The 23,745-nt window shown below is 42.3% G+C and overlaps 1 protein-coding gene across 3 annotated transcripts; it reads right to left on the reverse strand.

Annotated features, from left to right (window-relative positions):
* Positions 1-2,464: 2,464 nt before the first annotated feature.
* Positions 2,465-22,155, reverse strand: rb1cc1 (RB1-inducible coiled-coil 1). Of its 3 annotated transcripts, none has more exons than XM_017465929.3 (23): positions 21,736-22,155; positions 16,214-16,345; positions 15,896-16,022; positions 15,444-15,614; positions 15,106-15,308; positions 14,604-15,012; positions 14,124-14,294; positions 13,807-13,991; positions 13,519-13,705; positions 13,193-13,274; positions 12,976-13,040; positions 12,771-12,874; positions 10,427-10,553; positions 8,415-10,300; positions 8,142-8,298; positions 7,913-8,021; positions 7,499-7,781; positions 6,824-6,878; positions 6,675-6,722; positions 5,053-5,111; positions 4,805-4,932; positions 3,882-3,952; positions 2,465-3,550 (listed from the first exon to the last, which is right to left on the reverse strand). In XM_017465929.3, the coding sequence occupies exons 2-23, from the start codon at positions 16,282-16,284 to the stop codon at positions 3,473-3,475; spliced, it is 4,776 nt and encodes a 1,591-aa protein (XP_017321418.2). In that variant the 5' UTR covers positions 16,285-16,345; positions 21,736-22,155; the 3' UTR covers positions 2,465-3,472. The 3 variants fall into 3 exon arrangements, with proteins under 3 accessions (XP_017321418.2, XP_017321401.2, XP_017321411.2); XM_017465912.3 differs by having other exon boundaries at positions 8,142-8,304; XM_017465922.3 differs by lacking the exon at positions 21,736-22,155 and adding an exon at positions 17,467-18,055 and having other exon boundaries at positions 8,142-8,304.
* Between the last annotated feature and the right edge of the window lie 1,590 nt (positions 22,156-23,745).

Consider the following 23,745-nt stretch of genomic DNA (forward strand, 5'->3'; position numbering starts at 1 on the left):
ATAAAAAGTTTGATCTGGAAAACAGTTCCCTCAAGCGCTGTGCCAGAGTTTCTTCTTAGACCGAACTTGTTATAACAGTGTGCACACAGATCCTATTAATTTCTGACATGTTTGCCTCGGTTTGATATTCATTAGGTAATTTCGACACAATAGAGGCGTAATTCCTCGAGAAATCTTCCGTTTTTGCCTAGCTGCGAGCGAGTGCCAACGACTCGAGTGCATCAATAGCTGATGATTAGAGAACTTATGTAAACAAGTACTTGTGATCGTAGGAGCGGAGGCATTTGCATGTAATTAGGAGCAGACACTGGGGGGAAAGAACTTACCGTGCTCGACTCGCATTAAACGTTCTGTTCTGCCTAGAAATATAAATATAAACACACAGAAAGCCATGGAACAGGGTTTGTTGTTGGTGTCGATTCCAGTAAATAAAAAGAAACCGTGTGTTCGATAATGAAATGAAATTGGACTGAATTTAAAACAAGTACCTGCTGGAAGAATTCACCTGACGTGAGGTAAACGCTCCACTACCTACTCGTTAGCACGTGCGGTTACAGGAAAACAATCAACGACACGCCGGTGTGACGAACCTGCGTTCACGTGAACGCCCCGAAGTCGATTATTACGTTCGATCCCTCGTACGTCACGGCAATATGCTAACAATTATTATTTTTATTTATTAAATAAAAATGAATGATGCCGTCCAACCTAAAGGCTGACACTGGAGACTCCTTCCACAAAAATGTTCAATAAACTCAACTGTTATACATACATATATAAATAAATAATAATCCAGTTATTATTCGTCGGTAGATCATACGGCGCGTCCGACCTAGGAATTAGCTGTCACTATAGAAGCGATAGAGTCCGAGCACTTTACATATACATCTGGCTTCAATAAGCATCCTTATCATATGCAACGGGGGTCATTGGGTATTTTATATCGGCATCACGTCAACACAAGCTGCTGCTTAATATGCACTGAAAAACTGAAGCGTGTGTGTGTATACATATATATATATATATACACATATATACATACACACACACACACAAACATAGTGAACAAACTGTCTATAAATATCAAAGCAGAATACAAACCGCTGTGAATATACTACAGCCTTAAATAAAATAACTCGCATATATCGATTAAACCTGAAATACAGGCGGTTGTTCACCAGCTATATTAGGTGCTGAAATCTAGATTCTGATTGGTCGGAAGGTGTCGATTCATTTTCTAAACAGCAGCTGCAAATCAAAAGGTTTATATTAATGCGCTCGTTCTAATACGTTTCTATGGCAACAGCTTGTTCACAGGGACCGGGATCCGTCCAAGGTTCACGTAAAGGGTAAATTGATTTTTTTATTTGGCATTTCATGGAAGGAGTCTCCAGTGTCAGTGTTTCTTCGCTGCTGGAGGTAAAGCTGCACCTCTACGTTTTCCTACACTGTGAAATTTCTCTCTCTCGAGTGCTTAGTCATTATCTTAAACTTAGCAAGTCGTTATGTTACCCAGTCAAAATAAGGGGGTAATATCTTGAAATAAGGACTTCGTTAAAATAATGAGTCGGTAAGTAAAAAAAATAGAGATATCTTGAAATAATGAGTTACTAAGTAAAACAATGAGATAACATCTTGAATTAATTTGTTTCCAAGTCAATAATAAGGAGATAATATCTTGAGATCAGGACGTCATTAAAATAATGAGTCACTAAGCCAAAATAAGAAGATATCTTACATGAACAACTTGGTCAAAAATAATAAGATACCTTGCAAAAAACAAAACAAAACAAAACAAAACAAAAAAAAAAACGAGATAATATCTTTAAATAAGTAGATACTAAATCAGAACAATGACCGAGCGCTTCTACAGAACATTTTTACACCTTGCAGTTCAGGGCTTGCATATTAAGAGGGATAAAACGCTTCAGGAGGTTCCGTGATTGGAAAATAATCAACGGCGGAGTGGCAGCATTAACGCCGCATCATCATCATCATCATCATCATCATCACACCACCCTGTAGTTGATTCGTTTTATTATAACCACCACGACAACTCATCGAGAGGTTCGTCCGGGGGTTTGCATGATCACACAATGTAGAAAACCAGTTTCTGATTTGTATTATTAAAAAAATGACAAAAATGATTTACAAGGACATGATTAAGACACGTTAATTAGTTCACTGGCAACCCCTTCGTCAGCAAAGAAAGAGATATAAAGCGATCTATGGTGCACGTATATGGTAAAAGAAAAAAAAAGAAAAAAAACCTCTTTTATATTACTTAATGATTGTAATTAAGTGAGGAGAACACCTGCAGAGTCGCTTCTAACACGTAAGCAGGTCGCAGTTATATCCGCTTGTACAAATACATGCATTATAAATCAAGACTTCTATCCCATACCCAGGGTCATGACAGTTTATCTGTCTTTTTTTTCTGTTTCACTAACCAGCTACTCAAGAGTAGGTGGGATCAAACCTTTATTGTTTGAAAACTCTTTTACAATACACTCATGTTTCATTTCCTTAACTTGTGCAATTTGATGAATAATATACAATGTCGTGATTTAATCAAAGAATAACACACATCAACGAACAGGAAGTATTCCGTTTCTACACGTTGACGTTCTCTAACAGTGGGAAGATATGTGCTGCTAATGATTTTCATTTTTGCGCTCGTTTTCCCGCCAGCACAACTGCTTCCCGTTTGGATCGGCGCGTCTCCCAAAGTGCATTATTTCATTCTGTTGGTTTTTTTTTTTTATTATTTTTTTTTTTGGAAAGATCGCAAAAAAATCATGAAGGGGGTCGTGTGCTGTCGTGTAACGTTTTTTTTTTGTTGTTGCTGTTGCTGCTGTTTAAAACCTACATATCCGATTACGACACATCCAGAGTTAAAGAAAATATATGTATATGCATGCCGTGAACATTCGCTCATAAACATTTACAATACATGGATAGTTTTAAAACCTTGCGCATGTTATTTCATAGTGATACTTTCCATAATGTCCTCTTCCCACAACCGAACAAAATAATATTAATAATAATATTAATCATTATAACGAACTAATATATATCCTCCAAATAGATTTTTATCTTTTTCTTTGAGTTAATTTTACAGACTTGCCCTATTCAAGTCAGAATATTTTGGTCCACATTTACAAACCTCTGGATAAACAGAGGTAAAAAAAACTAAACAAAAAAAAAAACCCAAAACAAAACAAACTAATAAAATTATATTCATAAGAATAATAATAATAATAATAATAATAATAAAATGGATTGCCACACAAAATTAAATAAAAGAAATAGTGATAATGGTTTGTCTTTCCGTGAGGAAACAATAATTCTGAGTGACGCTCATAAGATGTCCGCCAAAAAAAAAAAAAATTCAAATAAAGAGCAATAAAAACATTCTAGCTTGTTGTTGTGTTTTTTTTGTTTGTTTGTTTGTTGTTTTTTTTGTACAATTTTACACCTTCTTATTCCATGGCACGGCTTTTACTCGGTAGAATTTGGTGCCCAAAGGAACTTTGAAGCGGTTTTGGGCCTAGAGGAGGAGGGGAAAGGGGGCGGAGGGGGAAGGGGAAGGCCACACACACACACACACACACACACACACACACACACACACACACACACACAATTACAATTAAACAGGCATACTTGCTGTTAATGATAGTACTTAATGCTTAAGGTGTGATTTAGGTCACACTTAACACCTTTCTTTTGTAAAATCAATCACAAGAAACGTGTACGGATTAGATATATATATATATATATATATATATATATTTTTTTTTTTTTTTTAAACGTCCAACATCAGAATAAAGTTATTTTTCAAATAAATAAATAAAAATGTCAATATTGAATGTTTTCACCTTTTTTGCCTGGCAATATTCTTTCTCCAGGACCTTCCCCAGGACCCAGGGTCTCCTCGTAGCTCCAGTCGCTACAACATTGAAAAAAAAGACACACAGATTATTGGAATAGGTGTGTACGTGGGCGTGATATATATACACACATATATGTATTTAAAATTATGCAAAAAATATATATATAAATAAATAAATCCTTTTTTTAAATATTTATATTATTAGACCAACAAGCGTTTCCAGTAGAGTTGTTTAGATGGACGTGAACGTTCCAGGATAATGATTTCATGCCTTCTGTTTGATATAATCCAGCTCTGGTCAAGTCGTAACCTCATGGCAGACGCATCCAGCCTTCGGGCTAAAATGCCACCGATCGCTGGGCCGATACCAGGGTCAGTCGCCAATTATTACCACCCTGTCTTATTTATTTACAGCACTTTTAAAAAATGATCATTTACTCAAGTGTCAATATTGACTTTTTTCATTTTAGTTTTAATGAAAGCGCATGTACAGTAGATGGTGTTATATTATAGAGTGGTCTAAGCAGTGCGCATGTACAGTGGACGGTGTTATATTATAGAGTGGTCTAAGCAGTGCGCATGTACAGTGAACAGGAAGCCATTTTGTATAACGTAAAAACTGCATTCAAAAGGATTCCAGTCGGCAGACAAAGTTTTTTACGTGGATCGTGAATCATCTTTGTTTAAATTTTATTCCAGCCCTCTACACGCGCTTAGTGTCTCTTTGCTGATTTTGTTCTGTCAGGGCTTAGAGATGTTCTACAGTGACAAGGTCATAAATATTGAACCGCGTTCGAAGGTAAAGGACCGCTCTAACACACTTTACTATTAATGTTTTTGACTCCAGACAGTGCTCTCTCTGTGTGCGTGCGTGCGTGTGTGCGTGCGTGTGTGTGTGCAAGTGCATACCCGGCTTGAGGTCCAGCGCAGCGAGAGATTCCGAGTGCAGGAAGTAGAGAGTGGGGCCGACGGTGAACAGCACGTAATTATCGTGCCGCTCGTCCAGGATTATGAGGACCAAATCGCCAACCTGAAAACTGCCAAGAAAGAAAAGGGACAGAATTTTTCATTTGTTTAAATAAATAAATAAATAAATAAACAAAATTAAAAAATAAGTAAGTGAGTAAGTAAATAAATAAATAAAGAATGAGACTTACTCTCGAATGGCGATTTTCTCCGAATGCCTCGAGGACACGGACGACATGCTCTGTGACATCTGAACAGAACAGGAGATTATTGACGACGTTAATACATCACTCTCTGACTTTTTTTACCCGATTACAATCGCCTTACAAGTTATCGCTTACATTACAGGAGCTATAAAAACACGGCTTTTTACGTTCCCAAGAAACCACTCTGCCCTGAGAATATCGGGGGGGCGGGACTTACTAACAAAGCACTGAAACAGGACACGCCTTCCTCCCTTCCTTCCAGAAAGCACCGCTGTGTCAACAACTGTAGGTTTTTCTTTGTTAATTAACATCACGTATTTTCGTCCGCTTATCGCTACTATTGGATTACGTGGAGTGGCACTGTTGTTACTATGGCAACGTTAACGTAGCGGGAAGGCGCGCCTTAACAGAAGAAATTGCATCAACACCTTCCGACCAATCAGAATCGAGAGTTCAAAAAGAGGTGCAGTGTGAAATGATGGAGAAATACCACATACGGTACTGAGAAGACTTTGTTAGCATTTCGGTCGTAGCCGAGGCACGACACAAACAGACACCAATTTAGGACAAAAACATTTATTTACAAAATAACTAAATAAAAAAAAAATTAAAAATTTCAAAATCTTGTTGTTCCATGACCATAAATGATAATGTTTCCATTGCACCAGCATTGCTTCTATTTCTATTTAAAATGGCAGATTCTGTATATCTGAGAAGTTTTTTTGTTTTTTTTTCCCGAAGCTTTGTCTCTCCGTTCCTTATTTGGAAAAGGCTATTTTAGTCTCTCTTGTCCTTCTTGACACCGTAAAATTTCCTTTCGTCCTCCGACTGGCTAACCGGCAATTTGCGTGCACGACTCCATGTTCACTTTAACTATTTGCCAACTGCCTCACACTATCATGGATAGGGGGGCAAAAAAGAACCGATATTTTGTGTCCTTGAGAGCCCAAAAAAATCCCCCCCAAAAAAAAACCAAAAAAAAAAAACCCCACACAGGCATGAATGTTAAAATTAATAATAGGCTGTTTTTTGAGGGGTTATACATAGTGTAGTGTGGATTAAATCCAATAAAGCAGGCAGTGAAGGTCAGGCATCATTTAATTTGGTTACAGTGCCACCTAGTGGTGTTTATGAGCACCTCATTGAGCGATGGGATGGTACTCTGAAGCAAATTAACTTCTCACTCAGACAGAACATTCCTCTGGGTCCTGCTCTCACTAGGGTGATCTGTTAAGCTTTTCATACTAAACAAATTAATTAATAAATAAATAAAAGTTGAACAATTGTGTGCAGGACCAGTCCTGCAGGACAGCCAATTCAATCAGGTTAAAGAGACTTGTGTTTTAATTAACGGCTGATAACGTGCTGCTCGCCACCTGCACGACGCCGGTCCTCTAATTCGACGATGCGCAAATTAACGCGTCGTGTTATGTATTAGACGTATTAAGAGTCTGCGATAATTCAGCTGCACGATGTTCCTGGTGCCGTTTAAACGAACACTTCAGTTCAATTTGAAACAAACCGTGTGTGTGTTTGTGTGTGTGTGTGTGTGTGTGTGTGTGTGTGAAGAAGCGAGCCTTTCTTAAAAGCTACCGCGGAACACGTACCAGTCTTTGGCTGAGCCGCTTGTTCTCCTCTTCTTTCATGTGTAGAGTCTGTAAAACAAAAATAAAGAAATAAATAAATAAGGCCATCTGTAATCTTTATCGGTCTTCGTGAAAGGTGGAAGTGTGTGTAGAGGAGAAGACGCGCTCACTCTTTCCAACATCAGTATCCGCTGCTTCTCCTCAGACAGCATCGGCACGTTATCACTACGAGGGAAAAAAAAGGCAGTTTTACAACATCTCTGGAAACACAGACAATAACTGATCAAGGAACGTTTGACGCACGGACAGTGACGGTACTTTTGATTCATGTGTCGTTTGTTTCGACAAACGGCATTAAACGAACCGAAAAAATGGGCTGAAAATATTCTGGTAATATGGAAGAAGTTAAATAAACCTCCTCCAAGCACCCAGACAGGGCTAAAATAAAGGATTAGATCATTATATAAATTCATTTTCCCCGTTCAAATCTTTGTGATTTGGCTTAGTTTGCGTCTCGCGCCTCGGTTTATGAGCTCGCATTGGGGGGGGGAGAAAAAAAAAAAGGAAAAAAAAAAAAAAAGGAAAAAAAAAAAAAAGAGTCAGGTGACATGAGTCGATTCAGAGTCGAATCACTTTCTCAGTGAAAGCACTGGTATATACTTGTAATGGTTTAGAAATTAAAAACTCAGTGCTCTCTCTTGCTATATCTGATCTCCTGATGTTCCACAACCTGGCCAAAGAAAGCCCCGATGATCTCTCACCTAGAGAGTCTGCGTCGCTCTCTCTACTTTACTGAGTTCGTTCTTGTGCGGATTTTGTTACACGTATATAAAACTGATGCTTACTGGACTGTCATCATGCTCGCTTCGACAGCAGAGTCCACCCGGTCATCGTCTTGCAGCGCGGCCACGGACCCCAGCCGCTCCGAATCCAGACCAGGCAGGACGGGGACTTCAGCAGGGACAGGTCCGTACGCTCCGTGCATCTCCACGGCAACGGCGACGGGATTGGGCACAAAGAAAGCAGAGGAGACGAGGGCGGAGCTCCGGAGGCGGTTGAGCTCCTCCTCTAGGTGTTTTTTCTCCTGCAGGATGGTGGCTCGGTCCTCGGAGAGAGACTCAATCAGGCCTGAAGGTGGAAAGAAAACAAGTTCACAAACGTTATTACTATGATGATTATTATTATTATTATTATTAATACTACAGTGGATTCTTGGAACGTATTTCTGTAACAAGCACAGCGAATAAAGGAGAACTTACTCTTATCCTTCTCCTGCTGCAGCATGACCTTCTTCAGCTTCTCACTCAGCTCGTTGATGATCTGCTCCTTCTTTAACTTCTCTCGCGTCAGTACAGTATTGAAATTAGTCTGTACACAAAATAAAGTCGATGTTTAGTACAGAAAGGCTGAATCAGGTGTGTCAGACTGACTTCTATCCAGATGTGTATCCACCGTTGCACGTATAGATACACCTCCAGTGTCTCCTACCTGCTGCTCAGCGATCAGCAAGGTCTTCAGATTCTGCAGCTCCTCGTTCTTCTTCCTCTCCAGCAGCTCCAGCTGGCCCAGGAGGGACGCTCGTTCTTCATCCAACCTCTGCTGCAATGCGACGTCCACAGATTTTCCATCTCCGGCGTCAGCTCCTCTGTAACTTGGCCAAGTTAGTGGATTTTAAATCGGTGTAAAATGGTTGAGTACAACGATCTTGACTCAAATTAGAGAGGAACGAGATGAGAGGATTGATTAAAAAGTCTCACTTACTTGTCAGTGGATTGTCTTTCCTCAAGTTGAGCTTCGAGTAGTTTAATTTTCCCTAACAGCTTCGCTTCCAGCTCGTCCTTCTGCAGTAAGGCGTGTTTTAGCGCCTCTTTCTCCTCCTCTACGGTTCTCCGGGCCTCCTGACGCTCCTCCTCCAGCTGCCCTGACAGGAGCGAGTTTACGGCCTGCAGGTCACTGACGGCGGTTTGCAAGTCGAGCTCTTTATCGCTGAACGCCCTCTGCTCTTCCTCCCGTTCCTTGCGTAAAGTCACGAGCTGGTCCTCCAGCTGGCGCTGGATCTCCTGCAGGCGTTCTTCGCGGTCCTTCTCGGCGTCCTGCGATTTCTGCTTGAGCGCGGAGAACTCGTGGCGCAGCAGCGTGCTCTCCTCATCGTGCCGCTCCACCAGCTCCGAGATGCAGTGGTCCTTCTCGAGGCGCATGAGAGCGCGCAGCTCGGCGAGGCCTTGCTCATGCTCCTCGTTCTTCTTCTGCAGCTGCTGCGTCAGCGCCTCGACTTGCTCCCGGAGGGCCTTTGTCCGTGACTCCATCTCGGCCTTAAGTGCCTCCTCCTGCTGGTTCTTGGCATCCTCGTATTGCAAGCGTAGGTCTTCCGTTTCGGTCTCTTTAAGAGCCATTTCCATTTCCAGCTTGCATCGAGTGTCGGCGAGCTCACCGATGCGTGCCTCATAGTCCTTGATGAGGCTCTCGCGCTTCTTCCGTTCCGTCAATTGCGATTCCACGAGTTCCTTTAGTTTGGCTTGGTTCTCAAGGGTTAGGGTATCTAGAGCACCCTGGCTTTCACGTTCCAGGATCTCCATTTGCGCTCTGTGCTCATTTTTCAGACGAGCTTCCAAGTCTTGGAGATGGTTCTTCTCCGCGTTCTCCATTTCTTGGCGTATCTTCCTCTCGATCTCGACCTGCAGGCCGTCCAGCTGGTCGGCGAGGGCGTCTCTGGAACGCAAGGTGTCTTGAAGTGCCTTGCTTCGCTCTGAAAGGTTCTTCTCCAACTCCTGGACAGCCTGCTGGTGGCTGTTGCGTATCTCCTGGAGTAAGCGTTCTCTCTCACCCTCCATCTGACCAAGCTCTTTCTCTTTCCTTTCCACGAGCCCTTCGAGTTCGAGCATGGCCCTCTGGACGTCCCGGACGATCTTGTGGTTCCCTTCCAACTCGTCAGTAAGCCGGAGGACGTGCTTTGCGTGATCGTCTTTCAGCTTTTGGAGGTCGTTCTGGTGTGCCTCTCGGAGTTCCTCTTCCTGACGACGTCTGATGTTGTTGACCACGCCGTGAATTTCTGCGCTCATCTTCTTCAAGGCGAAGCCAAAGTCCCGCTGCTCTTTCAAAACAAGTCCTTGGAAATGACAGAGGTCATCCTTGACTTTCCTCATGTTGCTGTGCGACTCCTCAGCAGCTGAACGGTACTTGTCTATGGTCAGCTTGAGCTTCGTGATTCTGGAGTTCTCTCTCTCGAGCATGGTCGTGTCCTGGATCCTTTTGCTATCTATAGCGTTGATGACAGAGGAGTAAAGAGACTCGACCATCATCTCAGGACTTGTAGGATCACTGATGGGATTGGGTGACGTTACATTCTCTTCGATGACAAACTCATTGACCGCTGACATGAAGTCTGACTCCGGGCTCTCGGCTAAAGAGTCCAGGTCCAGAGAGCCCTGCTGGAGCACGGGATCCATGTTGGGGTGTCCTATGGTTTCAAAGTCAAACGTATGGGCGTCTATACTGTCAGGGGACAGATCTTCTAATGGAGCTGGAAGGGAGAGGGGCTGAGTGGGTGGAGACTGTATACTGAGGGCAGGAAGGGTTTTAGATGAGGTGGGCATGGTCTCTGTTCTGCTTTCCGAGCTGGGTCTCCGTGCACTCTGGTTCCCAGAAACCTTCAAAGACGGCAAACATTGTCTTACACCATAACACCAATCTTACAGACAGTTGGGACGATAAAAACATCTTAAATTAAAAAATATATATAAATAAAATCTTGAGAAAAACAAGTGGTTTTCTACCTTCAGTTCACTCAGTAAGTCTGTGATGGTTTGAGACATCTCGTCTACACTCCGAGCTGCTTGTACCAGCTGGTGAAGAGCTTCTGTATGATGGTTTAATGGCTCAAAATCACATAGTGATGGAACCCTAAAGGAAAACGGCATTATGATTATGGCAAGAATATAAAAAGTACTACCAAGTGCCACAAAGATAAAACATAATATAGTTCAGTGTGGCAAAGATTCGATTAAGACCAGGAACTTGATCCTAAAAGATAAAGCCCAGAATTTTAAGTCTAAGAAATGAATACTGGGCTTGACGATGACAGGATGTTCTTACATGGGAAAAGTCTTCAGGACAGAGTTTACACTTTGTGGTTTCTTGAGAACATGACAAGCTGTGTTTGTTTTGTCTTCTTAATTTCGAGAGCGTTAAAAGAAAGGCAGGTGAGGGAATGACCGTTTATACCTGCTACAACACAAGTCATAACAGGACCTAAACTGTTGGTTTTTTTTAAACATTGACTGTAACTATAACTGGATTACATTGTAGATTGTGCTGTTCTTTAATAAATTTACAAAAGTAATACTTGGCAAATTGGTGTCATATACAAGGAGTATGGCAAGAATATAAAAATACAACAAAGTGCCTCAATGATAAGACAGAATGAGTTCAGTGTGGCAAGGATTTGATTGGTACTTGGACCAGGAAATGAATCCTGGGAAGAACAGGAACTAAAACCCAGGAACTAAAGCCCAGGAACTAAAGCCCAGGAACTAAAGCCCAGGAACTAAAGCCCAGGAACTAAAGCCCAGGAACTAAAGCCCAGGAACTTGAGCCGGGAACCAAAAGGCCAGGAAATTAATACTGAGAATCCCAGGAACCTAAGCCCAGGAAATTAATACTGGAAAGCACAGGAACTAAAGGCCAGGAACTAAAGACCAGGAAATTAATAATGGGAAGCACAGGAACTAAAGCCCAGGATCTAAAGACCAGGAAATTAATACTGAGAATCCCAGGAACTAAAGCCCAGGAACTAAAGCCCAGGAAATTAATACTGAGAAGCCAGGAACCTAAGCCCAGGAAATCAATACTGGGAAGCACAGGAACTAAAGCCCAGGAACTAAAGACCAGGAAATGAATACTGGGAAGCACAGGAACCAAAGGCCAGGAACTAAAGACCAGGAAATTAATACTGGGAAGCACAGGAACTAAAGGCCAGGAAATTAATACTGGGAAGCACAGGAACTAAAGGCCAGGAAATTAATACTGGGAAGCACAGGAACTAAAGGCCAGGGACTAAAGACCAGGATATTAATACTGGGAAGCACAGGAACTAAAGGCCAGGGACTAAAGACCAGGATATTAATACTGGGAAGCACAGGAACTAAAGGCCAGGGACTAAAGACCAGGAAATTAATACTGGGAAGCACAGGAACTAAAGGCCAGGGACTAAAGACCAGGAAATTAATACTGGGAAGCACAGGAACTAAAGGCCAGGGACTAAAGACCAGGAAATTAATACTGGGAAGCACAGGAACTAAAGGCCGGGAACTAAAGACCAGGAAATTAATACTGGGAAGCACAGGAACTAAAGGCCAGGAACTAAAGACCAGGAAATTAATACTGGGAAGCACAGGAACTAAAGGCCAGGGACTAAAGACCAGGATATTAATACTGGGAAGCACAGGAACTAAAGGCCAGGAACTAAAGACCAGGAAATTAATACTGGGAAGCACAGGAACTAAAGGCCAGGGACTAAAGACCAGGAAATTAATACTGGGAAGCACAGGAACTAAAGGCCAGGAACTAAAGACCAGGAAATGAATACGGGGAAGCACAGGAACTAAAGGCCAGGAACTAAAGACCAGGAAATGAATACGGGGAAGCACAGGAACTAAAGGCCAGGAACTAAAGACCAGGAAATGAATACTGGGAAGCACAGGAACTAAAGGCCAGGAACTAAAGACCAGGAAATGAATACTGGGAAGCACAGGAACTAAAGGCCAGGAACTAAAGACCAGGAAATTAATACTGGGAAGCACAGGAACTAAAGCCCAGGAACTAAAGACCAGGAAATGAATACTGGGAAGCACAGGAGCAAAAACACAGGAATGAAAGCCCAGAACTCTGAGCCCAGGAACTTTTTTACACTGTGTTGTTCTTTATTAAATTACAAAAAGTAATAGTTGGCAACTTGCTGTCATATACAAGGATTAAAAAACTTGGTGGTAAAAATAACTCCACCTTGCTTCAGGCCGCATTATTCCACCCAGTCATCATCTTCCTTTAACAGCACATCCACAACTGTTTTATTCCTTACTTGGCAATTACTGTTCCTCCATGTATGTACTTGTACTTTACCTGAGAAAAGGCTGCACTTCAACAGGACAGCAGCTCTTCAGATACTGCAGGTCGTTCAGAGAAATGTCCGGAAGCTCAAAGTCAAACTTGCGAGGCTTTCTTGTCTGAAAGGAAAGTAAAAAAAAAAAAAACGAGGAAGTGAAAGAACGATCAGAGAAAAATTTTCATTATCACGAGATACACTACAACACGTTCCAACACTTACGCAAAACGACGAGGGAGGCCATGAGTCGAGTCCTCGAAACAAGCGATTTCTGAGGAACGACTTTCCTACAAGGGAAAGAAGAAGAAAGAAAAAAAGTCGGAGGCGGATTTGGTAAAGAACCGCTTCAAACACACTCCAGAACCTCGGTGCTCTTTATCCGTATTCACATGAAGCTCAGCAGATTTGTAGAGAACACACACAGTGAGCTCATACTTACTGAACAGCTTGCCAAACGTCTCCCTTTTGACCTTCTCTGCCTCATAGAGGTTTTTCCCATCTTTAACCAGGGCATTGGCCCACTGAAAGGAAACACAAAGCAGAGAAAGAACTGTTGCTGAAACTGCATGCTACGTGTGCAGAATAAACAAACAGAACTCAAGGATTTTTACTAGATTCCAGCGTGGACTGATCTGGGATAAATGACAATATAACACTTAGAGATGTGGTGTAACGGGGGAGGGGGGATCACTGCACGGGGGTTAGGAATCGTGACCTTGAGAAATATGTCACCGGGGTACGGTCAGATCAGACTGATCACCTTACCTCTCTGTAGTGTTTAATGAACATTTTCCGGCGCACCACCTCCACCACGGCCAGGCAGTACATCTGCGGGACGGTACTGAGGGCTTCCACCACGCGCACTCGCTCCAGCAGCTCGGTCAGGAGGCGCAGCAGCGCTTGGAGCTTCTCGCCATCCTGATCCGCATGCAGCATCACGTAGCAGCACCATCTATAAGCAAGACATAATGACAACGTCAGCCATTCTCCCATCCGATCCAATCAACGGACCGATCAACAGACCAAGCCGTTCTGAGCCACAACGGGCCTTACTTGAGACGGACTTGCAGGTTGTTGGCCAGTTCCTGTTTGGCAGTCGTGCACTTCTGCTTAATGTCCAGCAGCTTCCTGTGGTTGGTCAGCATGATCATCAGCTGATTGGCGTGACTCAGACACAGGTCCGGCAGCACCGAGTTGTCCTTCAGGTTTTCAGCCCTCATCTGATTGGCTAAAAATCCCTGTAAAAAAACAAAGACAAACATGACTAAGGTGAAAAAAGCGAAAACGCACTATAACGACGTAATAAAAGATGTGCAAAACAAACGGACCTTTTTATTTGTTTATTTATTTCTTTATTTAAAACACCGTACCTGAGCGAGCTCCTTCTGTTCGTTCACTAGCTTCTTGCAGCTGGCGATCATTTGGTCGAGTGCGTACAATCTGTCTTCGAGCCCCTTTATGGCCTTCATGTTTTGATTATCCAGTTTGGTGATGGTGTCCCGGCACTCGACGAGAAACGGCTGAATAATCCGCGGATCGAGCTGCGAACACATCAGAACGCACGCCGATGTGAGACGACAACAAGCGCGGATGATTACAAAGTGTTACAAGAGTACAGTTAAAGAAAACAAACTTCCGCTAGAAGTACCTACGACTGCTAAAAACGTCTCCTCGGTACGTCCCATAAAAGGATCACGTGTCGCTATAAACTTAAAAGTGTATAATTGATCGATTCTGTGTAACTCACGGTCGTCGTGACTTTCCAGATAGACCGTTACTAACAGATGGTTAAAACCCGTACACGGATTTTTGATCGTGTCGCTTTAACGCTCTCGCGCTTGCTTGCTTACTCTGTTGATGGAGTCGAAGCACTTCCTCACTACAGCCTCGACGTCATTGGGTCGGTCCTGTACGTTGATCCAGTCCAGCAGCGTGACGTTAAACGAAGGAGCGTCCGCCATTTTGTCCGCCTCGTCCTGCTCCTTTTCTTCCTCCAGTGCCTCTTGAAGCCCGCAGTTGCTGCTGCTGCTCCTCCCCACCGCTCCGTCCTGAGCCGCAGAGCCTCCTGAAGTCTGCCGGACCTCCGTCGGGCACAAGATGGCCGACTGGGAGGACGTCTGTCGTCCTTCTCCGACGTCAGGCTCGGCCTCGGTCCTGGGACGAGGTGAAGAGGATTTCTCCAGGCTTTCTCTGTAGCTGTGGCGGGTCAGGCACTCCAGCAGAGGGATCTTAGCCATGACTGAGACGGCCGTCCCGAGCCTGGATGTATAACGGGCGGCGGAATAAAATAACGGGTGTGACTTTTTAAGGTACGGAAAGGTAACATTTTGCATAGCTGAGCAGACTACTCACTTTGTCAGCTTCAGTTTGATGTCTTCGAAATCCTGTTGGTAATTAGTGTAGGCCACGTCGAATTTCAAGAGCAGCTTCTGATAGGACGCGGTGCAGTCGTCCAGGTTGGCCATGATGGCGGCCCAGCCCTGGTGCTGAAGGTGTTCGTCGTGGACCAGGCGTTCACAGAAGGAGCACAGCTTCTTCGCAACTTCAAACATTTCCTTGTGGGGGGGAGAGAGAATACAACACAAAATCATGACATGTTTCTTCTTCTGACCTTCGAACGGTTCATTACGAGGATAATTTTGTCTTAACGGGCGTATAAGCCTTATTTTTAAAGCGTGCGAGAGGAGTACCACAGCGAGCTGCGTCCGCGAGGCCACGGTGTGAAATACGGCCGGCATCATGAGCGACTCCTCCACCTTCATCTCCATCTCGTTCTCGACGGAGAAGGTGGTTTTGGGGATCGTCGGCGCACGGTCGCACAAGATCATCTCTTTGTTGAATAAAAAGATGGGGTTCGTATCCTGGCATACGAGACGAGAAGAAAGAAAAAAAAAAGAAAGAAAAAAAGAGTGCGTGGAGTTAATTTGATGTATTAACTGCTCGCTCTGCTAAACAAAACACTGCATTTCACTGGATAAGAGCATTTTTTCCTCCTAGGAAAGGAAAATGTTATCGGAGTCATCATGTTGTGTTTAATTACAAAATGTCCGTCTCTTGCGCTTAAAATAACAGGTGAACCCTAATTAATCGGCAAAACTAACCAGGCTTACTCGCTCACCGACATCACACACACGTTACTCACCGTGCCGGCACTGTAGCTACACACTCTCCTCTCGGCCACCATACACTCGCCGCCATTAACCACCAGCACCTGATGCTGAGTGGCGATCTTGTACTTAGCCTGGATGGCATGTTTGAGGTCCAGAACACTGCAACACAACAAACACATTTGTTTTTGTGTGTTTGGGGGGGGTGTTAATGTTAAATAACAGGAAGTCATCCAAGACACATGAGCCTTAATTACTGTATGCTTCAACAGGCACCAGATGTGGACACGTCATTAAATTCCCACGTTATTCGCGACGCTCCGAAAACCGCACGGTTTCCGGAGACGACTTACGTTTGCACGGCTAGTTCAGTGTCGAACGTCAACGTGCTCCCGTTATTGACCTGGAACACGTACAACTTCATGTTGAATTCTCCACTCAGCTTCCGTGTGGCCTGGCTCCTTCATCTAGTCTGCGATGCTCACCTGAGGAGGAAAAGAATCCGGGTCGTTTACGGTCATTAATTACAAAAGTACATCCCAAGACACAGACCTTCCTAAATATATATTTCCCTCCCAAAAACAAAACAAAACACCGTGTTCTGTCCTTCAATCTAGTACAAGCAACGTTTCCTTTCGAGACCACTCAGACAAGTAGAAGTCGTCTCTCCTGTGTACGACAGTGCTACGATACAAACTCGCTGGCTAACAAACACTACCGTTTGTGTTTTATTTATATTTCAAGAATATCAGGAAACCACTCTGATCCGTCGAGGCACGGACTCCACATGTCTCCCTGAAGGTGTGCTGTGGGATCCGGCACCAAGACCTTATCAGCAGGTCCTTTAAGTCCTGTAAGTTGCGAGGTGGGACCTCCGTGGATCGGACTTGCTTGACCGGAACGTCCTACAGACGCTCGATCGGATCGAGATCTGAGGAATTCGGAGGCCGAGTCAACACTTTGAACTCTTTCATGTTCCTCAAACCGTTCCTGAACCGCAGCGTCTCAGGGCGAAATATCCTGCTGAAAGATCCACTGCTATTAGGGAATACCGGGTGTACTTGTTTAGGTAGGTGCCACGTCAAAAAGTAAGATCCACATGAATGCCAGGACCCAAGGTTTCCCTGTAGAACATTGAACAGAGCATCACACTTCCTCCACCAGCTTTCCTTCTTCCCATAGTGCATCCTGGTGCCTTCTCTTCCCCAGGTAAGCGACGCACACACACACACCTTACACACGACGTAAAAGAAAACGTGATTCATCAGACCAGGCCACCTTCTTCCATTGCTCCATGGTCCAGTTCTGATGCCCATTGTAGGAGCTTCCAACACGTCAACTTCGAGAACTGATTGTTCACTTGCTAAATAATATACACCCCCCTCGAGAAGTGCCACTGTACCAAGACAATCAACGTTATTCACGTCACCTGTCGGTGGGTTTAACGTTATGGCTTAATGTTATGACAGGATATTACATCATTACGCTACCTCTGGCACGTACACTTCTACTCTGCACACTTTGCTTCTTCTGGAACTCAATTAACAATTTAATACAGCACAGCTTCAGTGTGTGCGTGTGCGTGTGTGTGCGTGTGTTTACTAACCAAGCGGCTAACAGGGAGTATTTCAGGCTGAGTCATGTTGTTTCATCGGCGCTTATGTGAATCATTAGTATTGCTGACAACTGTTCACTTCACTATTTGAACAATTTAGAACATAAAACCATGCGGTTTGTTGTAAAACCTCAACCTAAAAGTGTGTATCTCGAAGAAAAAGAAGAAAAAAGTACTTATTAATAGCACAGTTATTAGCTGAGACAGTAAGTTAGCCTGCACGCGCTTTCATAACTGAAAGCTTTCCTCGTCAACGCGGATTAAAATTTTCTATCTATAAAACATATAACATCAAAAAATTAGAGGAATACGTTATTTTAGAGAGATGGGCTTCTGTTTAACATCATTAAGCTTGGTTTTGTAAAGTGTAAACGCTTAAAACGCCCTTTAACGTCCGCGTTACGAGATAATGCCGCTAGCTAACTCGGCAATGCTAATATCTGCATCTGTCAGCCTGGGGTTTGGAGTCGATTCTGAAAAGATTCGATTCTGCGAGTCCGGATTTAAAGAGCAGTGTCGATTCTCTGATTCTCGACGCGCAGAAATAAAACCCAGAGTCGATTCCGTGTCGTTTAATTTTCCCTCCTCGTGTTCATCCAGAATTTAAAGTGTGATTATTCAGAGTTCGGTATCACGTATACATACACCTAGTCTAAGAATAATTTAATTTATTTCCTCGAGGGAAAAATAGCAAGAACTAGCCGTAATCTATAATCAAACCGCTGAAGAATAGAGAGTCGATTCAGTGTCGTTTGATTTTTCAGCTCATGTTCGTGCGCAATTAAAAGTGTGATTAGTTAAAAGCTCCATATTAATAGTGTAAAAAGAATTTACTGTACCAACTGTGTGTAATAAACCAGTCAAAATATCATTCATCAATAATTAATCCTCTGAATAATAAGGAGTCGATTCCGTGTCGTTTAATTGTTCTGCTTATGTTATTGTATAATTAATGTACCAATTAACCTATACGTAGTCCACTAAAAAATAGAAAGACAATTCTATATATATATTTTTTTCTCTCTGTTCATGTTTGGCTATAGTTAATTATAAAAAATAATTTACTGTTTATTAAATGAACTAGTTAAAAAAATACACTAATCTGTTGTTAATTTGAGTCCAATCACATCAGCTCTGACAGTTAAAGATTAAGCTTCAACCAGGATTAATTTAAAGGTTATCGCATGAAACTTTGAAATAATCATCCTGCATTTGTGATGTGATATTAGATTTACAGTAAACTAGGATTAACTCATTGTGCTGCTCCACAATTTTAAACTCAGACTTACAATCATATGAAAAAATAAAGTACACCCCATGGAAATTGTTGGCTTTTTTGACAGTGCCTATTAATAACGTTGATGTATCTGAACAAACCCACAAGGAAAATGAGCTTTTGCAATCATTTATTCAACAGAAATAGCAACAGATATGATATTCTTCTGTGGAAAAAGTAGGTACACCCTTGGCCTCAGGAGCTAGTATTGCCCCCTTTAGCAGAAATAACTTCTTGTAGGCGTTTTGCATAATTGTCCACCAGGCTTGCTGGAATTTTTGACCATTCTTCCATGCAATATTCTTTCAGCTGCAAGATGTTTGAGGGTTTTCTTGCATGTTCTGCCCGTTTCAAATCCCCCCACAACATTTCAATGGGATTCAAATCCAGGCTTTGACTAGACCATTCCATAACGCTCCATTTCTTCTTTTTGAGCAATTCCTTGGTGGATTTGCGAGTGTGCTTAGGATCATTATCCTGTTGAAAGGTCCACTTTCAATTCAACTTTCAGACAGATGGCCTCACGTTATCTTCAAGCACTCTTTGATATGGTGCAGAATTCATAGTTGAATCAATGAATGTAAGCTGTCCAGGTCCTGAGGCAGCAACACAATGGTGCTTCACAGTTGGTATGAGGTGCTTCTTCTGAAAAACTGTCTTTGGTCTGCGCCAAACAACTCATTATTCCAAAAGGCCTGGTCTTTGCCTGTATGCTCATTGACAAACTGTAGTCTTGCAAAGGCTTTTTCCTGGCACGCCTCCCATGCAGTTCAAATCTGTGCAATCTCTTTCTGATTGTAGACGCACACACTTTGACACCAAGACTTACTAGCAGATCCTGTGATGAAATTTTGGGGTTTTCTCAGAGACTTCTTTTTGCACGAGATGGTCTGCTCTTGGGCTGTATTGGCTGGGACGATCGGTCCTGGGCTACAACAACTAATTGATAAAATTAATCGATAATTAAAATAATCAGTAATAATTAGTCTGATGCTATATGTAGCTTTATTTATAAACAAAAGTGATTGTGTTTGTTATGAGAGCTGTAACTGTAATGGGGTTATAACGTGTAATTGTATATAAATGTAAGAAATGTCATACGTTTACAGAATAAAGGAACATAATATGTTCAAATGAGTGAATGTGTGTTACTGCAAAACATTCACCCTCTTACCACTTAAGTTTGTGCTTTTGTTTTTCTTTTTTAGCCTTTTTAATACAGCAATTTAAAGTTTGTGGATAATCAATTGTTTTTGTTTTGTTTTCAAAATAATGTAATTTTTTTTTTTATTATTTGTTTAAATAGCCCACATTGAGACATTTAATACCTTTTTCATAGCTTTCCATTTGCACAGTGTTTGAAGGAGAACATCAGGCAGAATATGAAATAAGTTTTTTTCTTGGGGGCGGGGGGTTTATGATGATACAGGAAATAAAAATAGCCCCACTAATCAAACTAATCGAAGAAATAACCAACAGATTAATCGATTACCAAAATAATCGTTAGTTGCAGCCCTACACCAGACATTAGAGATATAAGAGGGGTATAAATAAGCAGGTTCGAATCACCAGCACCCGATCCTGATTTTATGGATTTGAAGGTGTGATAAATGTAGGGGTGTACTTACTTTTTTCCCCACCATGCAACTGATCTGTTTTTTGTTCATTTCCTTTGTGAAAATTACTACAAAATGTCAACGTTATGTCTCATTTGATTGAGTCTATCGCCTTTATTAATAGGCACTGTTTCAAAGACCAAAATGTTTGCTTGTCCGAATATGTAAAAAAAAAAAAAAAAAAAAAAATTCTATGGGGATGGGGTGTAATTATTTTTTCACACGGCTGTATATTTCAGGTAGAAGTCATTTCTTCACATAACCATACACATGAACAACCAAAAGGGAAGGAAAATATACTGCTATCATTATTAATCTCATCAGTAACTTAATGGGAATAAAAATATATGTGAGAAAAGGTTTATTATTATTATTATTTTCAGTAGACAATGTAGTAAGAGATTTATTTTCTGGTCCTATGTTAGTATTTTGCAGACATTTTACAAAAGCAACTGCGATCGCGTTTCCGATTTGTGGACGCATAAACTGCGAAATAATTCAAATGAAAATGCAAATCGTGCATACTTGCGTTGTCATTTATACGAACATACAGTGTACGCCAAATTTCAATTTCAACATTTGTGGAAAGTCTTCGGACACACCCCTTCCGAATGCAAACACGCCCCGTGGTGTAGTCCCGCCCCTGACACTGATTGGCCGTATTCTGCACAAAGCATCGGAAATGCAAACACTAAGGGATTTGATATTCCCGATCGAATTATTTCGCCAGGTTCCGTATTTCGATACGACGACAGGGTCAAAACACGCAAGAGACGCAATCGCATGACGGACTTTGCGTTTCCGTCTGAAATTGGCCAGACGTTGTACGTTCCTGTAAACGAAAACGTAGAGGATTTGCGTTTTTTCATTCGTCACAATTTATACGTGTCAACAACAAATAATAAAACGCAACTGCGAACACGGTTTGCAGCTGCTTTTTGAAAATAGTTTGGAAATTGGTTTCGTTTGTGGAAATCTAAAACCGGAACAATATCATGCCTATTGTGTATATTATGTGGAGTCGACTCGGAAACGGAGTCGACTCGGAATCGACTCGGACAGCAGTAGGTAACACTGACCCGGTCAACGTGAAAGGCACCAAAATACATGTCTAAAATCGTGACCTAAACTCTTTACATTATACAAGTAAACATGTTAACCACGTATTATTTCCCCCCAAGATCTATCCTAGCTTGCTAGCAAGAAAAATAATAATTATATATATATATATATATATATATATATATATATATATATATATATATAGCAAAAAAACATTCCTTGCATACGATGTCATAAGGTCTGCTAATATCCAGACAGCAGGCTAATATGCTATACGCGAAATTTTGCTATTAAATAATATTTTACCTGTTATTTGTCGGTGTCCATCCTTCGCGTTAAGTCGAGCAGCAGCAAAAAGCTCGCTTGCTCCCAGGCTAACACTCCGAGGCTAACGCTAGCTGCACATACAGGCTGTGAATGCTAGGCTAGCTGGATTAGCTGCCGGGCTAACAGGCTAGCGCTAATACCCAGGCAGTAAATACACACGGGCTTTGCTCTTCATGTAGGCATACAACCGTGCAATTCAAATCTGACACCACTCCTTAAAAACGCGGTCCGTACACATTACTCTAAACACTAATAATAATCACAACAATCCTCCTTGTCATGAATGTAAATTCTGTACATCTCATTAATGTTCTTCTCAACCGTGAGAGCTATCTAAACAAGCTAACACCCTTCCACTGTGTTACTGCTGCTCTGTTTTGTTGTTGTCGTCCTTGACGTCATTGCGCGCCGCAGTGCATTCTGGGATAGAGCACACTCAGAGGCCAGTTCATCAGCTAGCCAGTACATAGGGTGGAGGTGTTTTTATTCCTCTTATACAACTTGGAATTTGGCTGTTTTTATTCATTGAAGCAAGACACGTCGTAGTTTTTATCCATTTACAGTTACGTTGAATGCTGAGGGAGAGGGTATGAGGAGCTGTAAAGAGTCATCGCACACCAGCCTGTCTTTTTTCTCTGTCTTGAAGATAATCCATCCATCCAAGATAATCTCGCGGAGAACCTGGGGATACACGGGGGGATAAGGCGGGGGACACCCTGGACGGGGTGCCAGTGCATCACAGGGCACAATCACGCACACATTCATACACTACGAACATTTTTTGGACATGCCAATCAGCTTACCATGCATGTCTTTGGACTGGGGGAGGAAAATCGGAGTACCTGGAGTAAACCCACAAAAAGCACTGGGAGAAAATGCAAACTCTGCACACACAGGGCCATGGCAGGAATCGAACCCTCAACCCTGGAAGTGTGAGGCGAACATGCCCAACCTCCTCCCCACTGTGCCCAACCTCCTCCCCACTGTGCCCAACCTCCTCCCCACTGTGCCCAACCTCCTCCCCACTGTGCCCAACCCCCTCCACTTCAGCTTGTTACAATGAAAAGACCAAAAAAGTGTAAAATCTTCTGTCCTGAGGATGTCAGAAAACGTTTAAGACGTAAAGTTACAGCTTTACCTGACTGTTACATAGCACCAAGAATGGAGACTCCTTCCAAAAATAAACAATGACACATGTAATTAATTTATAATAATAAGTCAATTAAACAGTTCCAAAAATGTACTCAAGTAACAGCAAAATAAAGTAAAGTAACTCCAAATCAGTTGTTTTGCTATAGCAATACTAGCCACCGGATTTAAACCCTACTACAAACCAGCTGTCTCAATTGAGTTCATATACTCAAACATAAAAATATATAAAGCATTGTAAAATTTTCCGAGGACTGGACCAAGAACCCCCTGCAAGTGTCTGCAAAATTGTTAGTAATCTCTACAGGAAGAGAATCTGTGCTGGTCTTCTCTCCAGTATGACAAAACAGGTTTAAATACTAAAACTATATAATGTCCCTAACAATTCCCTATAAGCCCCTCTACATGTGAGGAAACATGTTGAAGTGCCCTATAGGGTGACATCTGAGTGGAGAAAGTGAGATGCAGTACCTTATAGGTTTCCCCTATGTGCAAGATGATGAAATGCCCTCTAGGGTGAAGCTACCTGTGAGAAAACATGATGAACTGCCCTAATGGCAGCCCTTCAAATGAAAAAAAAAGATGAAATGCCCTCTAGGGTTCCACTATATGAGAAAATGTGACAGTGCCCTATAGTGTGCCCGTACCTGTCAGAAAACATGATGAAGTGTCCTCTAGGGTGCCCTTTCAGTGACAAACACATGCTGCAGTGCCCTATAGGATCCTCTGCATGCGAGGACACACACCAAAGTGCACTAATTGGTGTCTTTCTAATTGAGAACATGTGATGCACTGCCCTATAGGGTGCCCTTATAGTGGAGAATACATGAGGCAGTGCAC

The sequence above is a fragment of the Ictalurus punctatus genome, chromosome 1 (assembly GCF_001660625.3).
Source record: "Ictalurus punctatus breed USDA103 chromosome 1, Coco_2.0, whole genome shotgun sequence".
Classification (NCBI taxonomy): domain Eukaryota; kingdom Metazoa; phylum Chordata; class Actinopteri; order Siluriformes; family Ictaluridae; genus Ictalurus; species Ictalurus punctatus.

Excerpts from the sequence above, each read along its gene's own strand:
- rb1cc1 (XM_017465912.3), bottom strand. The coding sequence starts at position 16,284 with ATGAAGTTGTACGTGTTCCAGGTCAATAACGGGAGCACGTTGACGTTC. Across the intron at positions 13,041-13,192 it reads GACGTTTGGCAAGCTGTTCA|GAAAGTCGTTCCTCAGAAAT; the intron begins GTAAGTATGAGC and ends TTTCCCTTGTAG. Across the intron at positions 8,305-8,414 it reads GAAAGACAATCCACTGACAA|TTACAGAGGAGCTGACGCCG; the intron begins GTAAGTGAGACT and ends AACTTGGCCAAG.